Source organism: Anas platyrhynchos, chromosome 27, assembly GCF_047663525.1.
Source record: "Anas platyrhynchos isolate ZD024472 breed Pekin duck chromosome 27, IASCAAS_PekinDuck_T2T, whole genome shotgun sequence".
NCBI classification, from domain to species: Eukaryota; Metazoa; Chordata; class Aves; order Anseriformes; family Anatidae; genus Anas; species Anas platyrhynchos.
Window position 1 is genome coordinate 8,527,136 of NC_092613.1, and position 24,270 is coordinate 8,551,405.

Consider the following 24,270-nt stretch of genomic DNA (forward strand, 5'->3'; position numbering starts at 1 on the left):
AGCGATGGGAAGCAGCTGGGCCCCGCTGCCAGCCCGTTTTCCAGTAACAGTTCTGGCAGAGGCCACAACCATTTGCTCCTTTTGCACTTTGGCTGCACGGTTTCGTTTAGGATTGCATTGCCACCATGAACTCCACAGTGGCCGTTACCCTGCATTGCGTTTCTTGCACTTAGCTGTTTGTTCTGTCAGATCTGAGCTTTTTTTTTCCCCCGAAAATTTAGTAAAGTGGGCTGGCAGCAGCAGCAGTTCCAGGGTAGAGCATCCACTGCCCCCAACCCACCTCTCCTGCTCCCAAGGGCTGGGGGCACCTTGCTCCCTGCGCAGCCTCTTCCTTCAAATGCTTCCCCCAGAATTCCTGAACTCGGTGCTATCTCCCCAAAACCATCACACTACAGGTAGTTACAGCAAGTATCAGTGGAACACAAGAGGAAGCAGTTTGGTTTTTAATCTCTTTATTGTAAATAAACGCTCATGGGGTATTTCTGCATAAACGCAAAGAATACACAACACACAGCACAGGTTTGCATACACTGCTTTTTTTCCTAAAAAGCTTAAAAAAAAATCATTAGAAAGCGGTAATGTAGCAAAATGGCAAGTAAACACGGAACATCCACCTCGCCATGCACGCCACGCAGAGATGCAGCTTGCGAGCGGCGCTGAGCGATGCAGCAGCAGCGAGGCGCAGCGCTGCCAGCACCCCGAGACCAGCACGGGGCAGGGCCCCAGCCCTGCTGGCAGCAGAAATTGAACAGATTTTGCACGAGTGATGACATTTTTCTCAAAACCAGGACGTAACGCTGCTGTGACAGCAAGTGCCCAGAGCACAGGGACGGCATTCACTGAGGCAGTGCTCACTGCCACCTCTGACACTGAACATGGATGGAGAAAGACAGGGAAATACAGAAAAATCACAAAATCACAGATCGAGTCTTGGTGCAACACTCATGAAGCAGACAAGTCCACTTCCACACACCTACACTCAGCCCTTCGGGAGCTACTGGAGTGCTTTGAACAGGGCTTGGATCTGCTCAGCCGAACACAACGGCTCTGCTATGACCAACAGCACAAGCCCCTGCTAATCTTAAATTCATGTAAATTGTGCAATCTTTGTGTATTCTGGGGTATTTGCGTGAATAGTGCCAAGGAAATCAGGTGGTTTCAAGGAAATACCTGGCACCCACCCGGCCGTTTGGGCATGGGGAGAGGCATGCGCTTGCTGGCATCACCCGTACGTGGTCTCCACAAAATTTTCCAATGCCCTGCTTTACAGACACACATATTTACACCTTTTACAAGTGCAAAAGCAGGAGGAGAAGCTATAATTAGGCTTTAAAGCACTGAGGCTCGCATCCTGACTCCTGCGGGTGGGTCTGGGAGGCTCCATCCTGATTTTTAGCAGTGATTTAAAAGTTGTGACTGCTGATGTATCAGCAGCTACATTCGTGAGTTCTGGCAGGTAAAGAGAGACATCTGTCTCGGTACACTCATTAGCCACTCACTGATACAAACAGAATTAACTCCTTATCACCGTGTGTTATGACAGTGTGTTGTGCGTGACGTCTCACAGTGTTTCCACGGGCTCCTCCCGTGCAGCAGGTTTGCAGGGGCAGGCAGCCCGTCCCGGCACCACTTTGTGCGTTTATTACTGCAGAAAGGGGCAGAAAGCATCAGCGAGTACTGCTATGCTATGCAGGCTATAAACAAACCTCTTCCTTCATTATTTTTTCTCCCCCTTTCCCTCCTTCCCTTTTTTTCCGGTGTATTTCTAAGCACCGTAACCGTGGCCCTCTCTGTCTCAGCTTTAGAGAATTAAAGCTCAGGGAATGTTTAAAATAACTGGCTCTGAGCTCTCCAAATCCCCAGGTAAACCTCAGGCTTCAGGCTGCTGAGCTCTGTGGCAGCAAGGTCAGAGAAAATCTGCATTTCTGGGGCTCAGGTGGGGTGTGCCTGGCATTTATTTACGCCTTTCCAATAAGCGGCCTGGGTCCCAGAGGTTGCTCACACAGATCCTGGAGTTACTGGAAGCAGCAGGTCCGTAACAGCCTCCTGCTTGTACCTAAACACTCATTTCTTCACCTAACCTCAGGACTGCAAGCCTGACAGTTCTGTCTTTGTTACAAAAGACAGCAGGAGTCAGAGAGCAGCAGGAGTGAGACAAATGGAGTTTGGCAAAACACAAGCCAAGGCTCATGGGACAAAAACTGAACATCTGGGGGGTCGCTGCGTGCCCCCCAGCTCAGCAGGGTGCTCCAGCAACTGGCAGCCAGCACCGCAGGAGTTGCACCATGTCCTAGGTACTAAAAGAGCTTCAACCCTCTGAAAGGCAGCGTTAAACAGCAGTAACTTTCACAGCTTAATTGTGTGCAAGTTTAGAAATGTGTCGTGGGCCTAAAGCTTGGTACAAGGGACAACAAATAAAAAACCACGTGCTGCTTACAACCCTGCACGCATGGCCTCCTCCTCACCGCACCCACAGCCTCTGAAAACAACAGTAACTTGAGAAATAGGAAATGTTCTGCAGAATTAATCTTACTCAACCTTGGTCTACAAAGCAAGCCCTGTGGATGCACTGCTCGTGTGCGAGCACGCAGGGACAAACATCCGAGCTTATTTTGAGAGGTTTTGGCTCAGGTAAAAGAAACGGGACATTAAATGTGGAATGCAGAGGCAAGATAGTGCAGGGCAGAGAGAGGATTTTCTGTTGCAAGAGAGAAAAGCATCCACAGAGCCCAGCAGAAAGCAGGACGGGGCGAGGCTTGCAGCAGGGGCAGCAGCACTGGCAGCTCGGCTGTTCACAGAGGGCAGCGGGCACTTCTGTCCCCCCATTGGGGGCTTCTCCCGGGATCAGCCGACCCCATGCACACCTCCTACATTGCCACGTGCAAAAAAAATAATGTTCCCAAACCAAAGGAAGAGGCTCAGGTCTGGGGATTCAAATCAGCAGCCACAAAAGCAAAGTTAAAAGGGATTAGGCGTGCTGAGAACATCTTCCAATAAAAGCTACTTCAGCAAGTACAGAAATGTCCAGAAAACAGCTTCGTCCTCGCACGCGCTGCAGATACTCACGGCATCCGATGGGAGGAGAGGTGCAGGGGATGACCCCGACCCCCGCGGGGCCGAGCAGCACGCACCTCTCCCAGCAGGCTCAGGGATGCGCTCGCTCCTGCGCACACACGCACATTAAAAGCGGTTTAAAAATCTTCGTGATAAAATCTCCCCAGTGTCACTGGTAGACGTTTCAGCATTCGGAAGGACAGGACACAGAGGCTGCGAAGCACACGAGCGAGGACACTGCTGGCCGGAGTGCCCAGGGCTCACTGTGCTCCCCGCGGTGCCGCCGGCTCCAGGCTCCCCGTGCTCCTCCCGGCTGCCTTCGAGGTGGAGCCACTGGCCTCTACATGGCTAAATCAGCCATCCTCTGTGAATAAGAGAGAAGTGGTACGGGTTATCACACGGCTAAAGCAGGGCATGGTAAATCCTGGGACAGAGCCCAGGATGGACACAGGCACTGTGCAGCAGTCTGACAGCACCACACAGCTCTGCTACCTGGCAGATCTACCCGAGGCAATAACGAAGCCACTTGGTACTGGAGGTTACTCGGTTTTATTCACCTTCCCCACAGGAAATTACACTTCCAGGACAGATGTAAGAAACATTACAGTAGTAACTTTGCATATTAGCCACGATAAATACTTCTAGCTCTGATAAAATGCCTTCCACTGCCTCCCTGAGGGTCGGAGAGCAGACGAGAGCACACTCGTGTCAGTACAAGTGAGGTGGATACGTACAAACGCACAAGCACGTAGATTAAAACCTGGCAGCCAGGATGGCCTAAAGCAGCTGCTGCTCACTCCATGGCTTGGAGCAAAGCAAATGATCTCAAGGGAGCTGAGCCACAACGCTCAGTGCCCGCTCTGCTCGGCTGCAGCGTTTTTGGAGGCTGCAATGGATGTGCCAGCCAGGCCGGGCAGTTTGTCTTGTAACCCAACCAGTGCTGTTTTGCAATAAGGAAACAGCACAGCTGTCACGCTGACAATTAACAATAAGCATCAGCAGTTTGATCCAGCATTCAGGAAACTCAGACCCCACATTCTTTCCATTTGCAATTGGAAAAAAAAAATAAAAATCTGAACAGCTTTCCTGACAGCAACACCCAAAACCATCCTCAGATAAGAGTTAATTCACAAGAACTGCCCACATGCTGTTTTCTCAAGCAAAACACCAAGATAAAGACAGAATTTGTACAGGAATCAAGGAAGTTGGACCAAGCTCCCTTCCAAGGAATCTTTTTTTTCTTCTTTTTAACAAAGGGAAAACAAACACTTTAAGCACAGAGTTAGAAAAGCAATTTTTCAAAGCTGGCATATACATTCATTTTCTAAACACAGCTCCTTTCGGTTCAGAGTATAAAGGCAAAGCTGAGCGGGTCGGTAAGGCTCGACTTTTGGCCTGTAGGCATTTTTCTCTTATTTGATTCTAAATTAATGCTACTCAGCACAGGAACAACCTGATGACTTATCAGATTTATTGCCGGCTCCCCCCACCCAGGTTCTTCCTGCTTTTCCCCCAGTCTTCACCATTAACTCTGAAGCCTGTGGAGGCAGGCAGGGTCAGGAGGAAGGCCCCAGAGCTCGCATCGTGACCCGCTGGGCAATTCCAGGGAAAGCCCCGGCACCGTGCGAGGCGCTTCCCCAACACCCGAGCTGACGTTTTGTGCGCTTCTGCAGCTTTGGCAGGACAGTCCTGCAGCTTCATCATAAAAACAGCTCCTCTGCAGCATGATTAAGGATGCCATAAAGCCAAGGAACAGGAAAGATACATCTAAGATCGATCGTCAGATCAAAATTGGCCCTTTTTATCCCAAGAAATGCATACAGTTACTGGCTGTGCAGAAAGGCCGGGGAGTATCATTGAAGAACAGTTGGAAGAGCTTCACTTTGAGGATAAAGTGCAAAATCTGACTTCTGGCAAAACCAAAATCTGTTCATCCAAATCTCCAATTACATTCCAGCAGGAGTACTGAGACGTGGAGGAACACCACCCGGGCAGAAACCTTTCTCCCTCCGTTTCAGCAGAAGCTGTGCCTGGGTTCCCCCAGCCTCCAGGCAAAACCCAGGCACAATCTCCCAGCCAAACCTTAATCTTCTTTTCTTGATTTGCCAGGAAATGGGACTGGCTACCACTTTACTTTCTTTACACTAAACTCAGTTCTTCTCTGAATTTGAAGGCAACACACCAGCAGCCAAGAGGATTTGCCGGCAGCCCCAGGGCAGCAACACCCAACACCCGCCTTTGCGGCAGCATGGGTACAAAGCCCAAAGCTTCCCAGGGCCACAACGTTTCCAAGGATAAGTAAAAGCAGGCTGGAGCTCGGGGGGCATCCTGAGCACACGGGGAACAGCGTGGCACTGTGCAGGGAAGCCAGGCACGGCGCCTGCCCAGAGCCATCCCACAGGGAAACAGCACGCTGTACAGTCAGGTCCACAAAAATAAACGGCGACAAACTTCTACAAGACAGAAACATCAACGCTGCACGTCCTGCATGGGGAGAAGCATCTGCTAAGCCCAGTGAGGGGTCGCGCCAGGGGACGGCCTCGAGGCCAGTGGGGCGAGGGCACCCCCGGCAGCAGCAAGGTCTCCTCCGCCCGCCTCACTCAGAGGCCGAGAGCGAGCCCGGGGTCTCCTGGGTGATGCTGGCTGCTGGCTCCCTGGAGAGGGGCGACAGACAAGAGAACGTCCTCCCGTTGTGGTGGGAGAGAAGCCAGCCCTGCCCTGCTCACCCCAAAGGTGCCCCCGCGGGGCCGTGACAGCGAGGAGGCGGTGGCGATGCCACCAGCACAGCAAGGCTCGTTCACAAAGCTGCTTTCCAAGCGTGCTCCCCACAGCACAAACCAGAGCCCCCTTGCCATGCAGCTCACTTTGAGACACAGGCATGCAGCACCAGATGCCTCCTGCGAGGCCCCGTTACGGCAGCACCCCAAGGCTGACAGTGGGGACGGGACATGGACGGGACTCGGGGTGCTCAGGGCAAATTCCAGCACCCTGCTCTGGGGCCATGCACGTGCACCAGCGGGAGCCCTGCAGAGCAGTGGTTCCCCCTCCACAAGGGATTTTTACACAGCCAGACCTCCTGCCCCGAGCAGCCGCCTTTCCCCAAAGCTCTTTCCATGCACCTCGAGTCCAGAGGCCTACCCGCTAACCACAACACGCAAGCTCTTGTCAGCGGTACTCACAGGCAAGCACTTCCCACTGGAGGCTGCAAAGGAAAAAGAAACAGCACAGGAGAGCTCGTAGTGCATTTTCGAGGTGGTTTGGGAGCAATAGGAACAGCACCGAAGCCGGTTGAGGAATGAAGTGAAGCAACCCAAGGGGCTCAGGGCAGGGAGGGCGCCGCGGCCTGGTGGGACAGCCGCTGCCACAAGCCATGCACGCCGCCTGCAAGCCATGGACTTGCCCACTTCTGCCTCCCCTGAGCCACAAATGCTGGACACAGGCTCTGCACTGACCCCTCCTGCAGTCTGGGGCCAGGAACTGACACATGGGGCTGACAACAAGCGGGGCCAGCAGCTGTCCTGCTGCAAGGAGCTGCACCGAGGGGAACCCAGCCAGGAGCCCCTGTGCCTCCTCTGCCTCATGTGAGGGGAGGTGGCATGCAGCCTGTTCTGCCTCCCAGGCACACAAAGACTCCTAACTTAGCAAAGAGAGACAACTTCTAATGAGCAAAGAAGCAAACAGGGCTTCACATGCAATCCCAATAAGGTCCTACGTGCTGGGCCCAGGAGCTGGACTCGATGATCCTCGTGGCTCCCTTCCAGCTCGGGATATTCTGTGACTCCCTCGTTCTTTCAAGCCAAAAGAAATGCCAGCTGCCAAAAACCAAGCAGCCCCCAAACACCAGAAGCCCAAACTTTGCTTAACCACCTACTGATGGGATCTGTAGGAAAACGGGCTCCATCACCATGAACACAAAGCCTTCCCAACCTGCTGTGCTACAGCTAGAGCAACACTCTGCTGTCACTGTTAAACCCTACCAAACCTGGACAGAGAACTCTTCATCTGTAGCTCTTCCCAGACAAGTTCTTGCTGGAAAGCAAGATGCTACCCAGAACCAACCACCCTACAAAAACCCCGTGGTGCTGACAGGAACTTGCCTGCATGGAGCCTGATTTTGTAACCCTCTGACACCACAACTCCAGTTTAGCGGGGTGATTTATTATCATTATTATTTTAAACAGGGCACCTAATCCAGCATGATTTTTGAGGGGAATCAGTGGCAGCATCTCAGACCCCAGCAGGGGATTCCAACCAGGGCCAGCGCCACAGCGGGGTGACAGCGGTGGCACTGGGGGTGGCCGGGGAGGGGTAGCAGAGGCAAGGTACCACCTGGACAGAGGCTGGCAGCCGTGGCCGACCAGATCCACCTCGAGCTTCCAAGAAGGGGAAGGGCCCCAGCGGGTCGGGGGGCTTGCTCCCAACGCTGTGATGCCGCGGGCGCTGCTCTGTGTCCGCGCTGGCCCGCGGGGTGAGGCTGCTCCTTCTCATCCTCGCCGGGCTTTGGCTGGCGGGGAGGTTGTTCTGAGCAGAGACAGAGGATGTTGCGAGGCATGGAAAAGTGGAAGCAGAGTTTACAACCACGTCACGCACCTGCAGGCACCTGAGAGCCTCCAGCCACTGCCACGAGCAGACAGTGGCCAAACAGCGCCGGGCACGCGGTAGGAAGCGACCTCTTTGTCGGCTGGTCAAGCCCAAAGTCTGCTAGCAGTCTGCTTTTTCAGCAGTTTTACTTCTCTCTGGGATTCTTTATTTTTTGCTTACTTATTTTTACCATCAACGTCAGTTAAAAAAAATCAAGTAGAGAACTTCCCTTATTTGTACTTCTGGCCTTGAAGCAGCTGCGCTCCCAAGTAAGCACAAAGCACCAGGAACAGCCTGCGGCTCCTCAGAGCAAGCATCAATGACTGCAACGCAGGAATCACACAGAAGTAGCTAAGCAATAAATGCCTGACGAGGCACCACCAGAATGGGACCATAAAAATCTCACTGAACATCCTCATTTTGCATTTGGCATCTTAGCTCTGCAAGCCCTCCAACTAGAGACGCATTTTCCAGGTTTTCCACCTATTGTTTAGGATTCCTTCAGCATACAGGAGCTCCTGACTCTGCCCTTTTTATGCCAGGACACAAAAATAACTGTATTTGAGGCAACTGGCAAATAACTTTTCACCTTTAGAGATCTTTATAAAACCTCCTACAAGAAGAGGCAGCAAAAAGCCTAAATGCACCAAAAGAACGCAAAACGTGATCAATTAAATCAGATCTACTCATAGCAGTGAGCTGGTTTGTGGTGTTTAACCAGGGAGCCCAATTGTAAGCAATTCTTAAATTTCATTCCCTGACACCTGCGCGTGCTCCAAACTCAGTCCCTCTGCAAAACAAAACCATGCCTGCAAAAGTGAGCACCGAAAACAGCAACTCCACAGATTTGGCACATATTTGGGGGCTCTGCTGAGCCAGGCAGATGGCTGAACAGTTGCCCAAGTCACTGCAAAGGCAGGGCTTCTTCAACAAAACCAGCTACTGACTGGGCTGGAAGCACTGCATGTTCCCACTGCTGCTGCAAGAAGATCCACAGAGCATGGGAGGTAACACGGACCTCAGCTTTGGACACACGTACAAGTTTAGCAGCAGCACAGCTGTAACCTGCACGGGAACCCTGTACAATGCAGTGAGATCTGCAGAGACGAGGCAAAGAAAGATCCCCACATCTCTCAGCAAACCACAAACATCGCAAACCGAGGGATGAATCCTGTGCTTCCCACCGGCATGCACAGCAGCAACCCTGTCCTGGGGGCAGCCAACCCCACCAAAAGCCACCCCAAGGCACCAGCCCAGCCTCTGTGCCCAGCCTGACACCACCTGTGACTCTCTGAAGGCAACGAAGCTGACAAAGACAGCAAGAGGAACTCATTTCAAATACTCTGACATGTCTTTTGGGAATTACCACAATCAACACAGACGTCAACAGACACTTCATTAAAAACTGAGAACAAGACCTGGAAATTAAAAAGTACATCCTGACCACATTGACTTCAGCTTCTCTGTTCTGCTCCCTAGCACAATTCTTACAAATATCTCCCTCTCGTTTGGGAAGCACGTGCAATTCTACCAACCATTAGTCCTACTTCTGGGGGCTATTTCTGAAGAAAGTCCTTCTGGTCACTGAAAGCAGCCAGCCTCTTCTAGCAGGTATTTAAGAACCTTAAGAGTTTAAGAAGTTATTGTCTCACTTTAGTTGTATTCAGAGAAGGCAAGTGTTTGGTGACTGCCTGAACCAAAAGCCAAAATTCTGCACCAGGACTTACTGAGTTCAGAGAAGGTTTGTCGCGGTGGGTGTTCACTGCTTCCACGTTCAGGTTAATTGTCTCCACTTTACAACCTTTGCCAAAAAGACAGAGAAGTTTACATGAGGAACTGTAATTTATTTTGTACTCTATTTTTTAAAACGTATTAAAAAGAGCATGTCAAGTGAGCAGAAGTAAGCTTGTTACTTGTTTAAAAAAATAAAACAAAACACCAGCCAAAAACTCGTAAACATTTCATTCCAAATTAACCGAGAATTTACACTTAAATCACTCTCTGGCTTTGACCTTCACTGTGAAAGCACAGCGACACCTTGCAGGCAGCCACATGTCAAGTGAACTCCAGGCTTATCCAGCAAAGCTGCTTTTAACTCACTGCACCCAGAGGCAAATCCCGGCGTGAGGGACAAACAGGCTTCTTCATCGACAAATAAAGCCCAGAGACAGTTGTAATTCATTGAAGAGAGAAGCCGTGGGAGACCACTTGTGTCCCCACATGGATAAACAAAACCCCCAAACCATCCACCCCCCTCCCTTGGCCCCCCCCAACCTCCCACTCTTCAGTGCCTTTTTGTGTTCAGAACATCACCAGAAGCACTGAGAGCCCGTCCTGCTGATTGTGCGTACAGACAGCGCCATCAGATTCATATAAACCAGGGAAAAACAATAATAATAATAATAAATAAATAAAACCGAAAGAAAAAGAAAAAAATATCAGGAGGCACGTACCGTATGCAACCGGGGTGAGCTTGAGGATGGTGTGCAGGGGGCATCGCAGGTAGGGCAGCTCGTCTGCGAGAGAGGCAGGCGTCAGCCGTGCACCTTATCCCCTTTTCTTTCCCGTAACAACTATTTCAGTGCAGCCACCCAGCTGCCGAGCAGTGGACACTGCCATCCAGAGGAGCCTGCCCCAACAGCAGCGCAGAGAAACGCCTGGCAGAGCACAGCTCTGGCCTGCATCACAGAGCGGGGGCACGCTCCCTCCGTTCCCCCAGCCAGCAGCAGCCTCGAGCAACGCCTCCATTTCTTAGGGGCTGGGGTTTCGGCTGCCTGATCGTTTTCTTGCTTTGAATAACGTTAAATAGTACTTTTTTCCCCCCACTATTTATATCTCCAAGCCAATTGGTACATTTCACCGTTTGCAAAGCAAGGATGAGCAGTGCTGAGAGTTTTGCACTGAATTTTACAGGTTCACTGAGTTTTAACACAACACCTTGTCTGCGGCACACCATGCGCTGGATCAGCACCACTCAGAGGTGCAGGACCAGAGGCAAGCCCTCACAGATTACTGATGTACCAGCAAACTGTGTCCTTACATGAAAAATTAATCCCATTGAGATTTTGGGAAGGCGGCTTCCTGAAAAAGCTGCAGAAACAGGGGCTGAGCAGAAAAGCAGGCATCAAAAGGACAGCTTTCTGCCGCTGCACCCATCGCAACCAGAGGTTCCTGCAAAGCCCTGCTGAAATGCAACAGTTAAAGCATTTCACAAGTGTTTTTATTTCCTTTTTAAGCAACTCCTCTGCCGTAAAAATCAAAACAGCAATTACAAGCCACCCTCCCAAAAACTCGGAGAAGGAAGCAGAAATAGAAGCCAGCCCCTAACAGCACGTGCTTATTTTTGTACCTGCGCTCTTGTCAAGAAAATAAGCCAAGAGGCACCTCATAACTGCCTGGTGGCAGATAACAAGGACGTTGCCTTGACGTTCCAGCTCCATAATTACCGGCTCCAGGCGCTGAACCAAGTCCTGGTAGGACTGAAAAAACAAAACAGGAGTTTTGCAAGGGGTTTTATAAACAGACGCTGAAAGCAGAAGTAGCAATTAGCACGGCTTCGCGTTCAGGAAAATATCAGTTAAAACAAACTGCAGAAGTGATCCAGTAAATACAGGGAGGAAAAAAAAGGAAACAGCACGAGGTGAAATGGATGTCAGCAACCCTCAGGTTACTGGGAGATTCAGATTACCGGTAACTCCATTAAAATAAAATAAAATAAAAAGTAAATGATACATTTAACTAAGGTTGTGAACTAAAACCGAGCACCGAGGGACTCGAGCAGCCCCATTAGTACAGCATCATCAGCACAGCGCTGTAACACACCAAAATACCTCTCCTCTACAAGAGATCTGGGGATCCGCGGTTTCAATTCCTAACACAAACAGCGGGGACAGAACGCTGAAACTAAGCAAAGCCCTTCACACATCAGGTATCTGTTGGGCACACACTGTAGCTCATTGTTTTTCCTAAGTGCTTTCACCTCTCCTCCAGGATAGCGATAAAGGTATTTTTCTTGATCCCTCAAGGCAAACTCGTCGGGATACTTGGCTTCAATTTCTGCGTAGGTCATTTCTTCACACACCCCCTGGAGGAAGCAGAACTTGTTACAACACAGCTCGTTTCAACAGAAGTACAGCAAAACAAAGCATAAAAACATGCACAAATAGCATGGGACCGGTATCAGAAACCCTGTTTTGGGATGAGAATTTCAGAATCAACACCATGCTTGTGCATCATGGGTCCATGGTGGCTTAGAAATGACAAACCACATACACCTGATGTGCTTGCAGTATTGGCAAACATTGAAATCTCCAAACTCTGCTGAGTCCCAGAGCTGAGCAAGGTGGTTTCTGTCCCCCTGACCCCAGCACGAGGTGCAGAAAGAAGCAAGCAGCCCGAGAGCACAGCACCAGCAAATTCAGGGAGCTGGAAACGCCAAAGAAATCACCCAGCACAACTGGTAGATATGCTGTAAATTATTACCACTCGTTTCCTCATTTTTAATTTGAGATAACATACTGATATTTCAGGGCCGTGGGCTTTGTTTTTATTGCAAATTGTTTGCAAAGGATGAAAATGAGCGTTCAGCTCCACAGCAACAATCTTGCAATTTCTTTTGCCTGAAAGAACTGGAGTGGGAGTGTTAACCTTTGTCCACCCAGGACAGCTTTACAGCCAGGGCCACGGAGGCGTGGGATGTTTGGTGCTGTTCTGTTTCTCAACACCAGCTGCTCTGCAGCGAGGTCTAACGCTTCCAGACATTTTCAGCCCTGCACCAGTGATCCTGAACCTCCTGGTAATGGCTTGAGTACGTTACACAGAGCTGTAGCTGTATAATAGTGATAAACCCACTCTGTGGGTTTGTTTTTAACATCACTTTCCGTCTGGGAAAGCTGAAGGCTGCTGGCAGCGTTGAGCTCCCCCCGTGCCCTCACTCACGGCATCGATCTCGTTGAGGATCTTCCACTGCTCGTACGTCACCCCCAGAGACTCGGCCGTCTGGATCGTCCTCTTCAGCTGGCTCGTCCAAACCTTCAGGTCGACGATTTCCTGCTCCTCGATGAACTTCTTCAGAGCCTGGGCAAACTGGAAAAGGCCAGGGGAGGTTAGCAGAGCGCAGGAGGCATCGTTTTGGGGCCCGCCGACCCCTCCGCTGTCGCGACAAGATCCAGCGCCGCGGGGCCGTACCTGCGCAGAGCCAGGTGCCAGGCTCGGACCGTGCTCGCACGACACTTTAAACAAACAGCAATCCGGCTGGTGCCAAAAAACGTACCTGCTTCCCTCGTGGTGACAGACCAGAATCCCCACCAATCTTGCCAACAAGATTATATTCACTCTCACCGTGTCGGCAAAGGTAGATGGTACGCGGCTGGACATGAATGTTCATTAGGTAATAGACGATTTTACTCTGGATGTAATCCTGGACTCTGTTTACTAGGAACCGCTGTCCCACATTGATCACTTTAATGAAGGAAAGATCTCTGGAGTCAACATAAAATAAGAACACCCACACGACTGGTTTTAAAAATGACACACGTGCATCTGCGGGTGTAATCTAGCTATCTGCCCTGTGCTAAAGGCATCAGCACTACCCCTGGGCTGCCTCAGCAGGCAGGAGGCACTGAGCTGCCGTGCTAAACAAGGGGCAGCGCTTTCAAATCATCCCTCGGGGCCCGAGGATATCACCTTCACGCGAGCAACCTCGCTTTGGGAGAGCAGAGGCTTCAGCACAAGCACTGCAGCACCTCGAGCCGGAGGACAAAAGCGACCAAGCAAAGCAGCTCACGCCTTCGTGCACCGGAGCGCGAGGACAAAACGCAGCCCGGGGCCTTGCTCCTTACTTGTCGTACTCGTCGGGATCCAGGGGCTGGTAGGTGACCTTGTAGCACTCGATCCTCTTCAGGAAATCATCCATCACGTTCTCCCTGTTTCTCTCCGGGTAGTCGGGGCTGGAAACTTTCACCTCCTGGCCAACAGACAGTGCCACTCCGTGAAAAGTCAAGCAAACTCGACACGGAGCAAAAGCGCTGCTGAATAACGTTATTCTTCTCTTCTGAAACAAGTAAACATTGTCTCAGGCCGCCCTGTGGAAAAACCTGCTCCTGGCAAGGCAACAAAAGGCGATTCTGGAGGCACGCTGCAGCGCCTGGCCCCGCTACAAACACAGCTGGCTCGCCAGCCACCCGGCCCCGCGAGCCGCTCGCTGCCTGCCCCCCCCGACAATAACGCCACGCTCAAGGTCAAACATTTCTCAGCTCCCTTGGATTTCCGGGCTAAAGAACTGCACCTTAAGTTTCCGCCAGCCCACAAACCGTAACTGCTCATTTGCGAGGTGGGAGGCAGGAACCCAGACCGCCAGCGTTTTTAGGCACCAGCCCTCCCCGCACTTCCCACGGGCTGCAGCAGCGAGGTGACAACCGCAGGGCTTTGGCCTGTGGCTGCCCTCCAAGGGAGGCACCGGCTGCCCAGCCGCAAGCAGAGGCGGAGGGGATGTTCGCAAGCTGCCAGCCCAAATGGGACCCAGAGCTCCCTGGTGCTGGGCACACCCCTCGTGCCGACAACCTGCCGGCGTTCCCGTAAGGCACCGGTGACCTTGCACCGATCTGCTGCGAGCACAGGGAGCAGGGCCTGGAGGAGCCGCACGCACCAGGATGTTGGCAGCGATCACCTCCGGGTCGTCACAGACGGACTCCACGAAGAACACCTGCGAGGGAGGCGATGAGATGTGGCTCCGAGAACCAGGAGCTCTGTCCCGGACCGGTATCGCCCGAGGGAGCGGGAGCGGCTCCGGTACAGCGGTTCCAGTTACCTTGAAAGCGTTTTCTTTAGCAAAATTTAAGATCAGGTCCCGTCTTTCTCGAGTTGTGTTGGTCGCATCAAACACCTGGGGAGAATAAATGGCAATGAGCAAGTTCATCTACAGCCTTGAAACCAGCCCCAAACGAGCTGGGATTACAGCCGGGTTCCCAAATGCCCTGGGCAGCTCCGAACAGCACAGACATAAACCCCCAAAGAGCATTTAGCTGAGAAGAGCCTTACAGCGATCTGCCCGCACTCCTCCAGGAGGTAAGCCTTCACATCTTGCAGAGCCACCAAGGCACAGCGCCTGCAGGAGAGAAACACGTGCTGCCACAGCAGATGTACAGCACCCAGATTTCAGCTCCTCTGAATCACTGCTCTGGCACCGATACGGGGAGAGATCCAAACACCTCTCCCTGCGTGGGGCTCGCAGCCCTGCTGCCTCCTGAGCCCCTGGGGCTCTGCAGAGCTGAGTCCTGTTTAAATCCCCATCCTCCTATGCCCACATCCCTGCTCTAGGAACGCTCCCATTGCTCCCTCTGCCAGCCAAGGCTCCCCACAGAGCCCAAGCCGTGGCTGCCCTCACGAGGCCAGCTCCCACCAGAGACCCTGAGGGCACAAATCTATACCTGGTGAGACCACAGGGGATTTGTACCCAGAATTTCATGCACCTCTGGGCACCCAGAGCATTACATTTAATGCACCTCTGGGTGCCCCATGACTCAATTTTCATGCACCTCTGGGTGTTCAGAGCCCATTCTTCATGTCTGCCTATTTTTCCTGAAGTTGGTGACAAAATTCCCCCAAGGAGACCCTTCGGCAGGAGCCCTGCACGGGCTGCACTGCCTCCCGGCACCATTTCATGGGCACTGACCGCTCCTTCGTGCACGCACATGGGCTGCCGCCACCTGACAATAACCAGACCCACGCAGCGCCCCGACTTACTTGCGGATCTCCATGGCCTCCTTGTTATCGTGCCTGAAGAAGTCATAGGACTTGTAGGACTTCACCGCTTCCCGGCGGTACACCCCTAAATTAAACACTGCACACACACACAGGGCACACCGGTGAGGGCGGCAGCGCTCGGCCACCAGCCCCCGGCCCCCCCCCCAGCCCCCCGAGCCCCTGACCTCGCGTGGGCACCCCGATCCAGTTGAGGTAGCGCGTCAGCTTCTTGGAGACGTAGGTCTTGCCACGGGCGGGCAGCCCGATCATCACGATGAGGGTGGGTGAGTTGGTCATGTAGGACGCCCAGGCTGCGGGGACGGCAGGGGGGCAGCGCATCAGCGGGGGGCTCAGGGCACCGACAGACAGATGGACGGACGGACGGACGGACCCTTGCAGGACACCCAGCGGCCGTGCCCCCGCTGCTAACACCACCACCGGCAGCCCAGGAGGCGATGAGCGGGGCTGCACCTGCCCGTGGCACCGAAGGGACACCGGCACCGAGCCGCGGGGCTGCAGCTGGCACCGGGGGGCTGCGGCCAGGGACACGCGGTGGGGGAAAGGCTTTTTTCCCTTTTCCTTTTTTCCCCCATTTCCCTCTTCTTTTCCCTTCTCTTCTTTTTTTTCCCCTTTTATCCTTTCTTTTTTTTTTTTTTTCTTTTTTCTCCCCTTTTTCTCCCATTTCCTTTTTTTTTTTGCATCTTTCTCCGTTTCCCCCACATTTTCCCTTTTTTTTTCATTTTTTCCCGTTTTTTTTTATTTTTTTCCCCTTTTTCCATTTTTTTCCCCCTCCCTTTTTTTCCCTTCCCCCCGCATTTCCCCCCATTTTCCCCTTTCCCCCCACCCCCCCGCACTCACAGCACTGTTTCTCCCCGCCGCGCAGGGCCCCGCTGCTGCCCCGCACGGTGCCGCCCGCCCGCGCTGCCGCCGCCATGGCCCCGCCGCGCGCTGCATGCAAATGAGATGCAAATGACCCGCACACCGCGCGGGGCCGAGCGGGCGGCGCGAAGGCGCCCCGCGTGACGTCACAAAGGGGGGCGTGCCCGCCGCGCGAATCAAACCGAGGCTCGGCGGCCGCGCGCGCGCCCTCCCCCCCCCCCCGCCGGCCCCGCGATGGCGGCGCCCTGATTGGCCGCAGCCCCTCGCGGGGCCGGGTGCCGGCGTCGCCCCGCGGCCAATGACGGGGCGCGGAGGGAGATCTCGCGAGAGCGGGCGGGGGGAACGGGCCGGAAGCGGAAGCGGCGGCCAGTCGGGGCGGCGGAGGCGGTGGCGGCGGCAGCGCGGGGCGGCCCCGCGCACGATGCTGCGGCTGCGCTGCAAGGCCCGGGGCGGCAGCCAGCCGCTGCCCGGCCTCACCGCCCACTCCCGCCTCCGCGACATGCAGGCCACTCTCGCCGCCCTCACCGGCGTCCCCGCCCCGGCCCAGCGCCTCCTCCTCGGCTTCCCCCCGCGGAGCCTCGACCTCAGCGACGGCGAGCGGCGGCTGGGAGACCTCGGCATCCACTCGGGTGAGGGCGGTGGCGCCTCGGCTCCGCGGGCCTGGCCGAGCTGCTGCCGGGACGGGCCGGGCTCTCCTCTTCCTTCGGGGCAGCTCTGCGGGGCCGGGGAAGGCGGGGGGCGGGCTGTGGCCGAGGTGTCTTCGGAGGGGACGAGGCAAGAGAGCGCGGTGACGGGCTGCTTGGGTTCCCCCCCCGGCAGCATGGTTAGCTCCCACCCGCGTGACCCTCTCAACCCCTCTCTCTCCTGACAGGGGACACGCTCATCGTCGAGGAGGATCCATCCAAGCCCGGCGCTGACCCACCTGCGGTTGCAAAAAGACCCATGGCCAACTCGGTCAGGGAAGCGGTGCCGGTGCTGGCACGGAGGGTGGTGCCGGCAGATAACTCCTGTCTGTTCACCAGCGTGTACTATGTGGTGGAGGGGGGCGTGTACGACCCCGGCTGCGCTCCAGAGATGCGCAGCCTGATAGCGCAGATAGTAGCGAGCGATCCCGAGTCTTACTGTGAGGCCGTGCTAGGGAAAACCAACAGGGAGTACTGCGACTGGATCCGGAGAGAAGAAACCTGGGGAGGAGCCATCGAAGTGTCCATTTTATCCAAGTTCTACCAGTGTGAAATCTGCGTGGTGGACACGCAGACCGTCCGAATCGACCGCTTTGGGGAAGATGCGGGTTACACCAAGCGGGTCCTGTTGATTTACGATGGGATTCACTACGACCCCCTTGAGCGTAGGATCCCTGACTCAGACGTTCCTCCCCAGACCATTTTCTCTACCACTGACGATGTTGTTCTTGCACAAGCCTTGGAGTTAGCAGATGAAGCCCGACGGAAGAGGCAGTTTACTGATGTGAACCGCTTCACGCTGCGCTGCATGGTGTGCCAGAAGGGACTGACAGGACAAGTGGAAGCCAGAGAACACGCCAAGGAGACGGGACACACCAACTTCGGGGAAGTGTGACAGCTGCATGAGGATGGGTACAGCTACTACCTCACTGATCCAGAATAAGATTCTGGATTTCCAGATAAGCTGTATGTAATCATAAAATTCCGTTCACAGAGCTTGAAAAGCGCATTAACTTAACGATGGCCGAGGTGCACAGGTTTGCTGTGGTTAGTGACTTTGCCAGCTGGTTTGAAATAGGTATCTTCTCGCATGCTAATTTATAGTACTCTGGCAGGTGGTATACACTGGCAGCTAAAACCTGATTCCTGAAATAATCTTTCCTTTGTGTGTCTGCTCTGAGCAGGCATACAAAACCAGGCTTCAACACTAACATAACAACGTAGCCTCTCAGTTACAGAATTAATCTCTCTGCATTATGTTTTCAGGGTAATTAAATTGATCTAAGGGTTTGGGAAACATCTATTGGCATTGTTTATGCTAAAAAACAGACTCTGCACATACAAGCAGACCTCACGGGGGAAACTGCTCACCTTGTGCACAGTTTTTAGTGGAAAGAACATCTCCAAAGCTGCCCTATACTAAGGTACCATCAGAAATAGAATGTATTGTTTGTGTGAAGTCATGGCTTTAGAGAGAGAAATGGCCTTTAAGCTTTAAGGTAGCCTTCTTAAAATTAACGAGTAGTTGGTAAAGTGTTGAATAAACTTATTAATCCTCCATAGGTAGTTTTTAGTTGCTTGAAAAATAACTATCAACCCCTTGGTGTTTACACTGCATCGGAACATAGGCATGTTTCTTGAAATTCTTGGATTCTTCTTTATAATATCTCAACTTCTGGCAAGAGGGCAATAGAGTAGCTAGGGAAGTAACTTAATTTGTATCTGTTACATATATTCAAACAGATTTGGCTTGGGTGTAGCTGATCTCACGGCCACAGTGTTACTGAGCTGTAGCAGATTCCAAATACTGTAAATTAGCACTTTAAGGTATGGTTCTCATTCTTTCCAGGTAAGACGTTTTGCCCTTTTTACAAGGGCAGAGTGCTAATCCAGAAGGGAGGCTCAAGGTTTCTTCATCTGCATTCTGCCTTAATGCGTTTGATTTGTCACTGATGACTGTTCAGCAGCAAGACTTTAATTCTGATAATGAAGGGTGCAGTTTAATTGCCAGAACAAAACAAGCTGGGTAAACTGCCCTACTTCTCGTACTACTCAGAATCAGGGAGGTTGGAATTGGTTTAATAAATCTTACCTCACAGGAAGGTTGTGAGGCTTAACAGTAAGTGCTTTGAGGCCTTTTAAAAGGTGCTGTAAAGGTGCATATTACTGAAAGGGATTTTCTTTTTAATGCCTGTGTAATAAGTGCTTGTTTTTAATGAATTTTAAAGTACTCTTAGCCTTCTATTCTTTGCCACTCTGTTTTGAGTTCTTTCTCTTGCACTTCTCCAAATGGGGAGCAAAGAGGTTCGTTTTCATTTTGAGGCAGAAATAAGCCCACTTTCCTAATGGGATCAGCCTAGCTAGCTTTAAAGGCCTCTGTTGGGTAAGGCATCTAGCTAAACTCCTGGTGCAGCAAAAACTTACTTTCTGCAGGAAGCGTGTTCAACTGAAGTTCTCGGCTGAGGTTGAAATACCTTAAAATACCGAAGGGGTCTTACTGAAAATGGAACATAATTATGTAAGTGCTTTGCTAAAGCAAATCATGAATAATTAAGGATTAATTGCCAAAAGCACTGAGGACCAAGTTTCTTTTCAATTCAGTATTAAAGTAGATATTCACACTATTGGGAGTTCCCAACAGAAAACCACTTAGCTTCCAGTGTTAAACCCCACTTTGCTTAGCCTATCATGAGGAAAAAAAAACAAAAAACCTGTAGAAGCTGATGCTTTTATGAACCTAAAGAAATAACCTGACAGTTCAAAGGAACTTGAAGATTACACTGTGTTAAAACTACTTGAGATGCAATGCTGTCTAGGAATGAGACCAAGAGACTATCAATCCTAAATCATGTTCTCAGCTTTCACACTGAAGAGGTGAGGCGCCTTGGACAAGGAGCTGTTCCTCACCACTTGCCACCTGTAAAACGGACAGAATACCTACCTCAGAGAGGTGCACAAGGTGACTATCTTTGGGTGTCTTTGAAGCAAAAGTGCTGTAGAAGTGGAAGTATTTATTGTCTGCCATGTTTGCAAATGTGTTGACGTTTGGGAGCAACATTTAGATTTTTTTAGCTTTGTATCTTGGATGGATTTCTGAAAGTGTGTAAAAACATTTTTTGGGATATTTCTCAGTTGCAGTATTTTTAAATTTAAACTTAGTTTTATTTAATCCAGAGTGTTTAGCTTTGCTTTATTGTATTTGCATAGCAAATCCACTAACAGAGTGCGAGTTCCATCTGAGGGCGATGTGTCAGTATCACTGCGTGGATGTTTTCCTTAGTTGCCTAGCCAATAAAGAGATTTTGGTTAAAAAAAATACCAACTGAACTGCTGTAATTCATCTGTGTAAGAGCTGATGCTGTTACAGGCTGACACACTGTTCTGAAGAACAAGTAACAAGGGGATAGTGGTGGAGTTGGCAAACCTTGTGTAGTTCTGAACTCTCCTGAACAGAACGCATTTAAAGGACAACTCCCCTTTAAAAAAAAAAAAAAAGATTGTGAAAGTTAGGGATTTTTTTAATATCTTCTTACCAGCATTTATCTGTCCTTAATGGTACAGTTATGGAAGTGTCACAAAAGTGGCATCCTGGTACTAAAAGGATGGGTTTCTAAACATCACTAATACATTGGCACTGATCAGTTATTAATTGTGCAGCCAGGTCTCAGTTACAGGTGTTTAAGAGCAGATGCCTTGTGGGGCACAGGCTCAGTCCAGAAAGCCTGCAAGACGTGGCTCTGTCCTTACTGTTACCACTTATTCCCATAAAAATTTAAAGCAAGCACTAATTTCCTTGCTGAATACTTCAGCACATAGGTCAATAATTAAATGGGCCCTGGAAACAAATTTTTACTTTGGGGGTTGGTTTGCTGAAAGCTGGGTTATTAATGCTGTTTTTACTGGGCAATACAGGTGTTGTGTTTTTTTTGCCTAAATAAAGAATTTCAGTTTCCTGCTGCTAGTCTGGCCCTTTCACCAGCACTAAATTCCTTTAACTAAAGAGGAGCCTAACACACTCGAATCACGTGGCCTTTCACGAGCATTTTACATTGTATGAAGAGATGCACATCTCATGGTCCTAACAGCACTTTAAAAGCCTGGCCGAGCTGACACGTTTAGCAGACGTCGAGCAAGGACTTTCACTGATGACAGTAGTGCGTGTTCCCGTTGCAGCAGCGAGCGGTGTGAGCAAATGTTCCTACAAATCTTACCGATGTAACCCAGTGGTACAACCTTCTGCTTTGTGTCATCAGCTCAGATTGTTGGGAATAACAGACTTCCTTAAACACGTACCCCGAACTGCAGAAATTGTTGATGCACCAATAAACGACTGATGCATGCGTACTTGTTTAGTGTAGTCTCTGTCTCAGTTCTTGAATTTTGTTTTTTTACCCTATTCACTCCTGTTCACCAGTGTATTTAAGGCCTTCGCACCTATATAATGCAGTCTTGGAGTAATTTACGTCTGCTTTCCCCTATCTTGTTCCTTTTTTCCTTTGACACTGAGAGGCAGTCCCATCGGGAGGGACTCAGCCTCGCAGCCTGCTCAGGCCTTCTTCTCTTTCAACTTGTTCAACAGCAGCATTGTTTTTAACAGTAAAACACTTCCTCTGTGTACCCTGTCAGGCATCAAGCAGAACAACTCCTGAAGGTTTTACATACCTCCCCAGTCATTCACGCAGTTACGTGTATAAGTCATTAAACAAGAGTTCAGGAAATTTTCTCTTTGTGACATTCCCGTGCATTTCATGGGAGCAATCGCCCAAAAGGCCAGCCACAGGAGGAAGTGGGCACTGCTCTGAATTCCCCAGGCGCTGCTGCCAGCAGGTGGGTTGCTGGCTGCCTGTGCGCCTCTGCAACTTGGATTGTAGAAGCAGCTCCTTTGCCATGCCCTTAACAAGAACCAGTTCTTTATGTTTCTTTCAGGGAAAGGGAACAAATTCTGCTAAAGCAAAATAGAGGCATTTGGGAATGGATTTTTGTTGTAGACTTCAAGGGATATTACAGCATAGCATGAACAGAACAGCGTGGGTGCTGCCTGTTAGCCCAGGGAAACACGAGGGATGCTGCACATCCTCGGAGCTGACAGCACCTGACTGCCTCCCCTGTTCCTATTTCTTTCTTTGAGAGCAGAAATTACACACGGTTTGTGATAATGACCGCAATGTTTTCGTATCAACTCAACAAGCACACACAACAGCAGAGAGAGAAATTGGATTCCTGAGTCCTGAGTAAAGTTACATAAAAAGGACGACGGGGGAGAGGAGGAAAGGGCCATCTCGTGACGTGGCACAGGAGCAGTTCCTCCATTCACATCTCCTCGTGTGCACTCACAGCAGGGTTTGCTCGTGGCGTTTTTGGAAGTGTGTCCCGTGTGCCCACCCCAGTTTTCGTAGTGACCTGTTCAGGACTATCACAGCGCAGCAATCATGATCGGCTGTGGGGTGACAAAGCCCTTGTCAAACTGCGCTCCCAGCCCAGGAACACAGCAGGCGTTGTTCTGACCGCCTGTGACCTGGGCAATGTCATTATTTGCTCTAGGATTGAGGAAGCAGGGCCGAGGGCACGGGCACAAACGAAGGAAACTTCTGATTCTTTGCAGAATGTCTCTGCTGACCGCCTTTAGCGCAGAAACCATGGTGCTGGTGGATTTGGGGGATTTCAGACCTGGGTGCAGAGCTGATGAAGGCATCTGTCTTGGCTGCGCGGCCCAGCAGCCCTCCCCCTGGCAGGGAAACTCGTTAATAAGAGGAGCACGGAGTTTTCAGCTTGCTTTTTTGAAAATTACAGCTCTGTACCCTACAAATTAAACGTCTGCCTGTGCCTTGAACGGAGCTACGCCTCCAGCCTCAGACCTGCCATCAGGTTTTGCTCTGCTCTGGACAGGGCAGAATAAAATGACTTTAAATTTGCGGAAATCAAGGTTGCTTTTTTACTTTTCCAAGTCTGAGCACCAGAATGGATTCTGTAATGACAGAATAGGGGAGTTCACAAAACTAGGTTGTCCAGGACCGCGGTGTCCCTGTCTATTATTTTTAATTAAAGCCTAGGGGAAGGTGCTGGGGAGCTGTATTACACAGCAAGCCCTGGCTCCTGGTTTCTCAGGTAGAGTTAGTGCTAACCAAGCTGTGGAAACAGACCCAGACCGCCTCGGCTCTCTGCCCCTCTCCTGTAAGATAGGGATGATAAACAGGGCTCCTTGCTTGGTGGGGATGATAAGCAGGGCTCCCTGCTCGGTTCACAGCCTCACCAAGGCGCAGTTACTGCTCCGCACTGCTGCATAATACGAGCTATTGATCACCCAGGGTTATTCATAATTAATTTATCAGCATACACAGCACTGTACATACAGCTCGGTGTGAGGGAAGTGTTCAGCAGCCCTACACAGACACATGGACGTGGCTGTGCTCACAGGGATCTTTGCGACGCCGTACGGATGCGCTTCCTTCAGCGCCAGAACTGAATCACGCCTGCCCTGTTGTTTATGCAGAGGGTGAGGCTCCAGGGGCCTGTCAGCATGCCAAAGTCCTTCCGTAGCCCTGCCGAGAGTTTTCTTTGCATCACTTGACTACTTGCATATGCCTCATACCACGTACGTGAACTCATGCTTTATTTTGGGTAGTAGCTATTTTTATTTGTTGGAGGAAGAACACAGAGAGAGACCAGGTTCTTTCCAGGCATCCAGTTCAGAGAAGCTGAGCTTTCTCAGCAGCTCCAGGCTTCTCTGCATGGATCAGGATATTTTCCTTGATCTATATAGAGCCCACACAGCAGCTCCACATATCCTATTGCATAGGTTTAGGTCCTGGTGCTATCAGCATCACGCTCTCAGAACACACTTGCCCTGCCCTGGGGCGTTCCTTGCCCTCTGTATCCGTACACACAATACAGAAATATCTGGGTTTGATTTGCTCCCTTGTTACGAGCAGGCTCAGAACTAAGCACAACTTCACAAAACCATCACAAACCCGACCGCTTAAACCACCACAGCACTGAGCACCACCCCAGGTACCGCTTCCAGCGGCGTTTGGACTAAGCCTGGCACCTGGCTCCACAACAACCCCTCGTGCCCTGCTGCAGCTCTGGACACATCCACGCACGTTCACAACTCTTACCTTTGCTGCAGGCCAGGGTGGGAGCACTGAGCAGAGCTGGCACGAGGCTCCCAGGAGCCCCCCCATTTGCTGTGATTTGCCTTTTATCCCACCCGGCCCTTTTGTAACCAGGCACAGCTGCAGCTTGACGGGGCTGGTGGCAATCTCGGGGCTTCCTGGCTCATCGCCTTCCATCCATCCTACCGCAGCTTTAAATAACTGATGTTTCCACTTCC

At 51.4% G+C, this 24,270-nt stretch overlaps 2 protein-coding genes across 8 annotated transcripts; one reads left to right on the forward strand and one right to left on the reverse strand.

Moving 5' to 3' along the window:
- Positions 1-435: 435 nt before the first annotated feature.
- Positions 436-24,194, reverse strand: PFKFB2 (6-phosphofructo-2-kinase/fructose-2,6-biphosphatase 2). Of its 7 annotated transcripts, none has more exons than XM_072028284.1 (16): positions 24,056-24,194; positions 15,564-15,689; positions 15,379-15,475; positions 14,674-14,740; positions 14,444-14,518; positions 14,282-14,338; positions 13,476-13,600; positions 12,908-13,115; positions 12,574-12,720; positions 11,615-11,719; positions 10,985-11,114; positions 10,089-10,151; positions 9,363-9,436; positions 7,384-7,575; positions 6,234-6,256; positions 3,585-5,708 (listed from the first exon to the last, which is right to left on the reverse strand). In XM_072028284.1, the coding sequence occupies exons 2-16, from the start codon at positions 15,673-15,675 to the stop codon at positions 5,651-5,653; spliced, it is 1,533 nt and encodes a 510-aa protein (XP_071884385.1). In that variant the 5' UTR covers positions 15,676-15,689; positions 24,056-24,194; the 3' UTR covers positions 3,585-5,650. The 7 variants fall into 7 exon arrangements, with proteins under 7 accessions (XP_071884381.1, XP_071884384.1, XP_071884385.1 ...); XM_027444763.3 differs by lacking the exon at positions 24,056-24,194 and adding an exon at positions 16,237-16,396; XM_072028279.1 differs by lacking the exon at positions 24,056-24,194 and adding an exon at positions 16,237-16,396 and having other exon boundaries at positions 6,193-6,256.
- Positions 16,541-21,284, forward strand: YOD1 (YOD1 deubiquitinase). Its single transcript, XM_027444784.3, has 2 exons — positions 16,541-16,886; positions 17,129-21,284. The coding sequence occupies exons 1-2, from the start codon at positions 16,556-16,558 to the stop codon at positions 17,833-17,835; spliced, it is 1,038 nt and encodes a 345-aa protein (XP_027300585.1). The 5' UTR covers positions 16,541-16,555; the 3' UTR covers positions 17,836-21,284.
- Positions 24,195-24,270: the final 76 nt, after the last annotated feature.

Coding starts and splice junctions, on each gene's coding strand:
- YOD1 (XM_027444784.3), top strand. CDS start 16,556: ATGACGGGGCGCGGAGGGAGATCTCGCGAGAGCGGGCGGGGGGAACGG. Junction 16,887..17,128: donor AGACCTCGGCATCCACTCGG/GTGAGGGCGGTG, acceptor CTCTCCTGACAG/GGGACACGCTCATCGTCGAG.
- PFKFB2 (XM_027444763.3), bottom strand. CDS start 16,312: ATGGCGGCGGCAGCGCGGGCGGGCGGCACCGTGCGGGGCAGCAGCGGG. Junction 7,576..9,362: donor ACAAACCTTCTCTGAACTCA/GTAAGTCCTGGT, acceptor GTCTCTGCTCAG/AACAACCTCCCCGCCAGCCA. Junction 6,257..7,383: donor GGCTGCCAGCCTCTGTCCAG/GTGGTACCTTGC, acceptor TTTCCTTTGCAG/CCTCCAGTGGGAAGTGCTTG.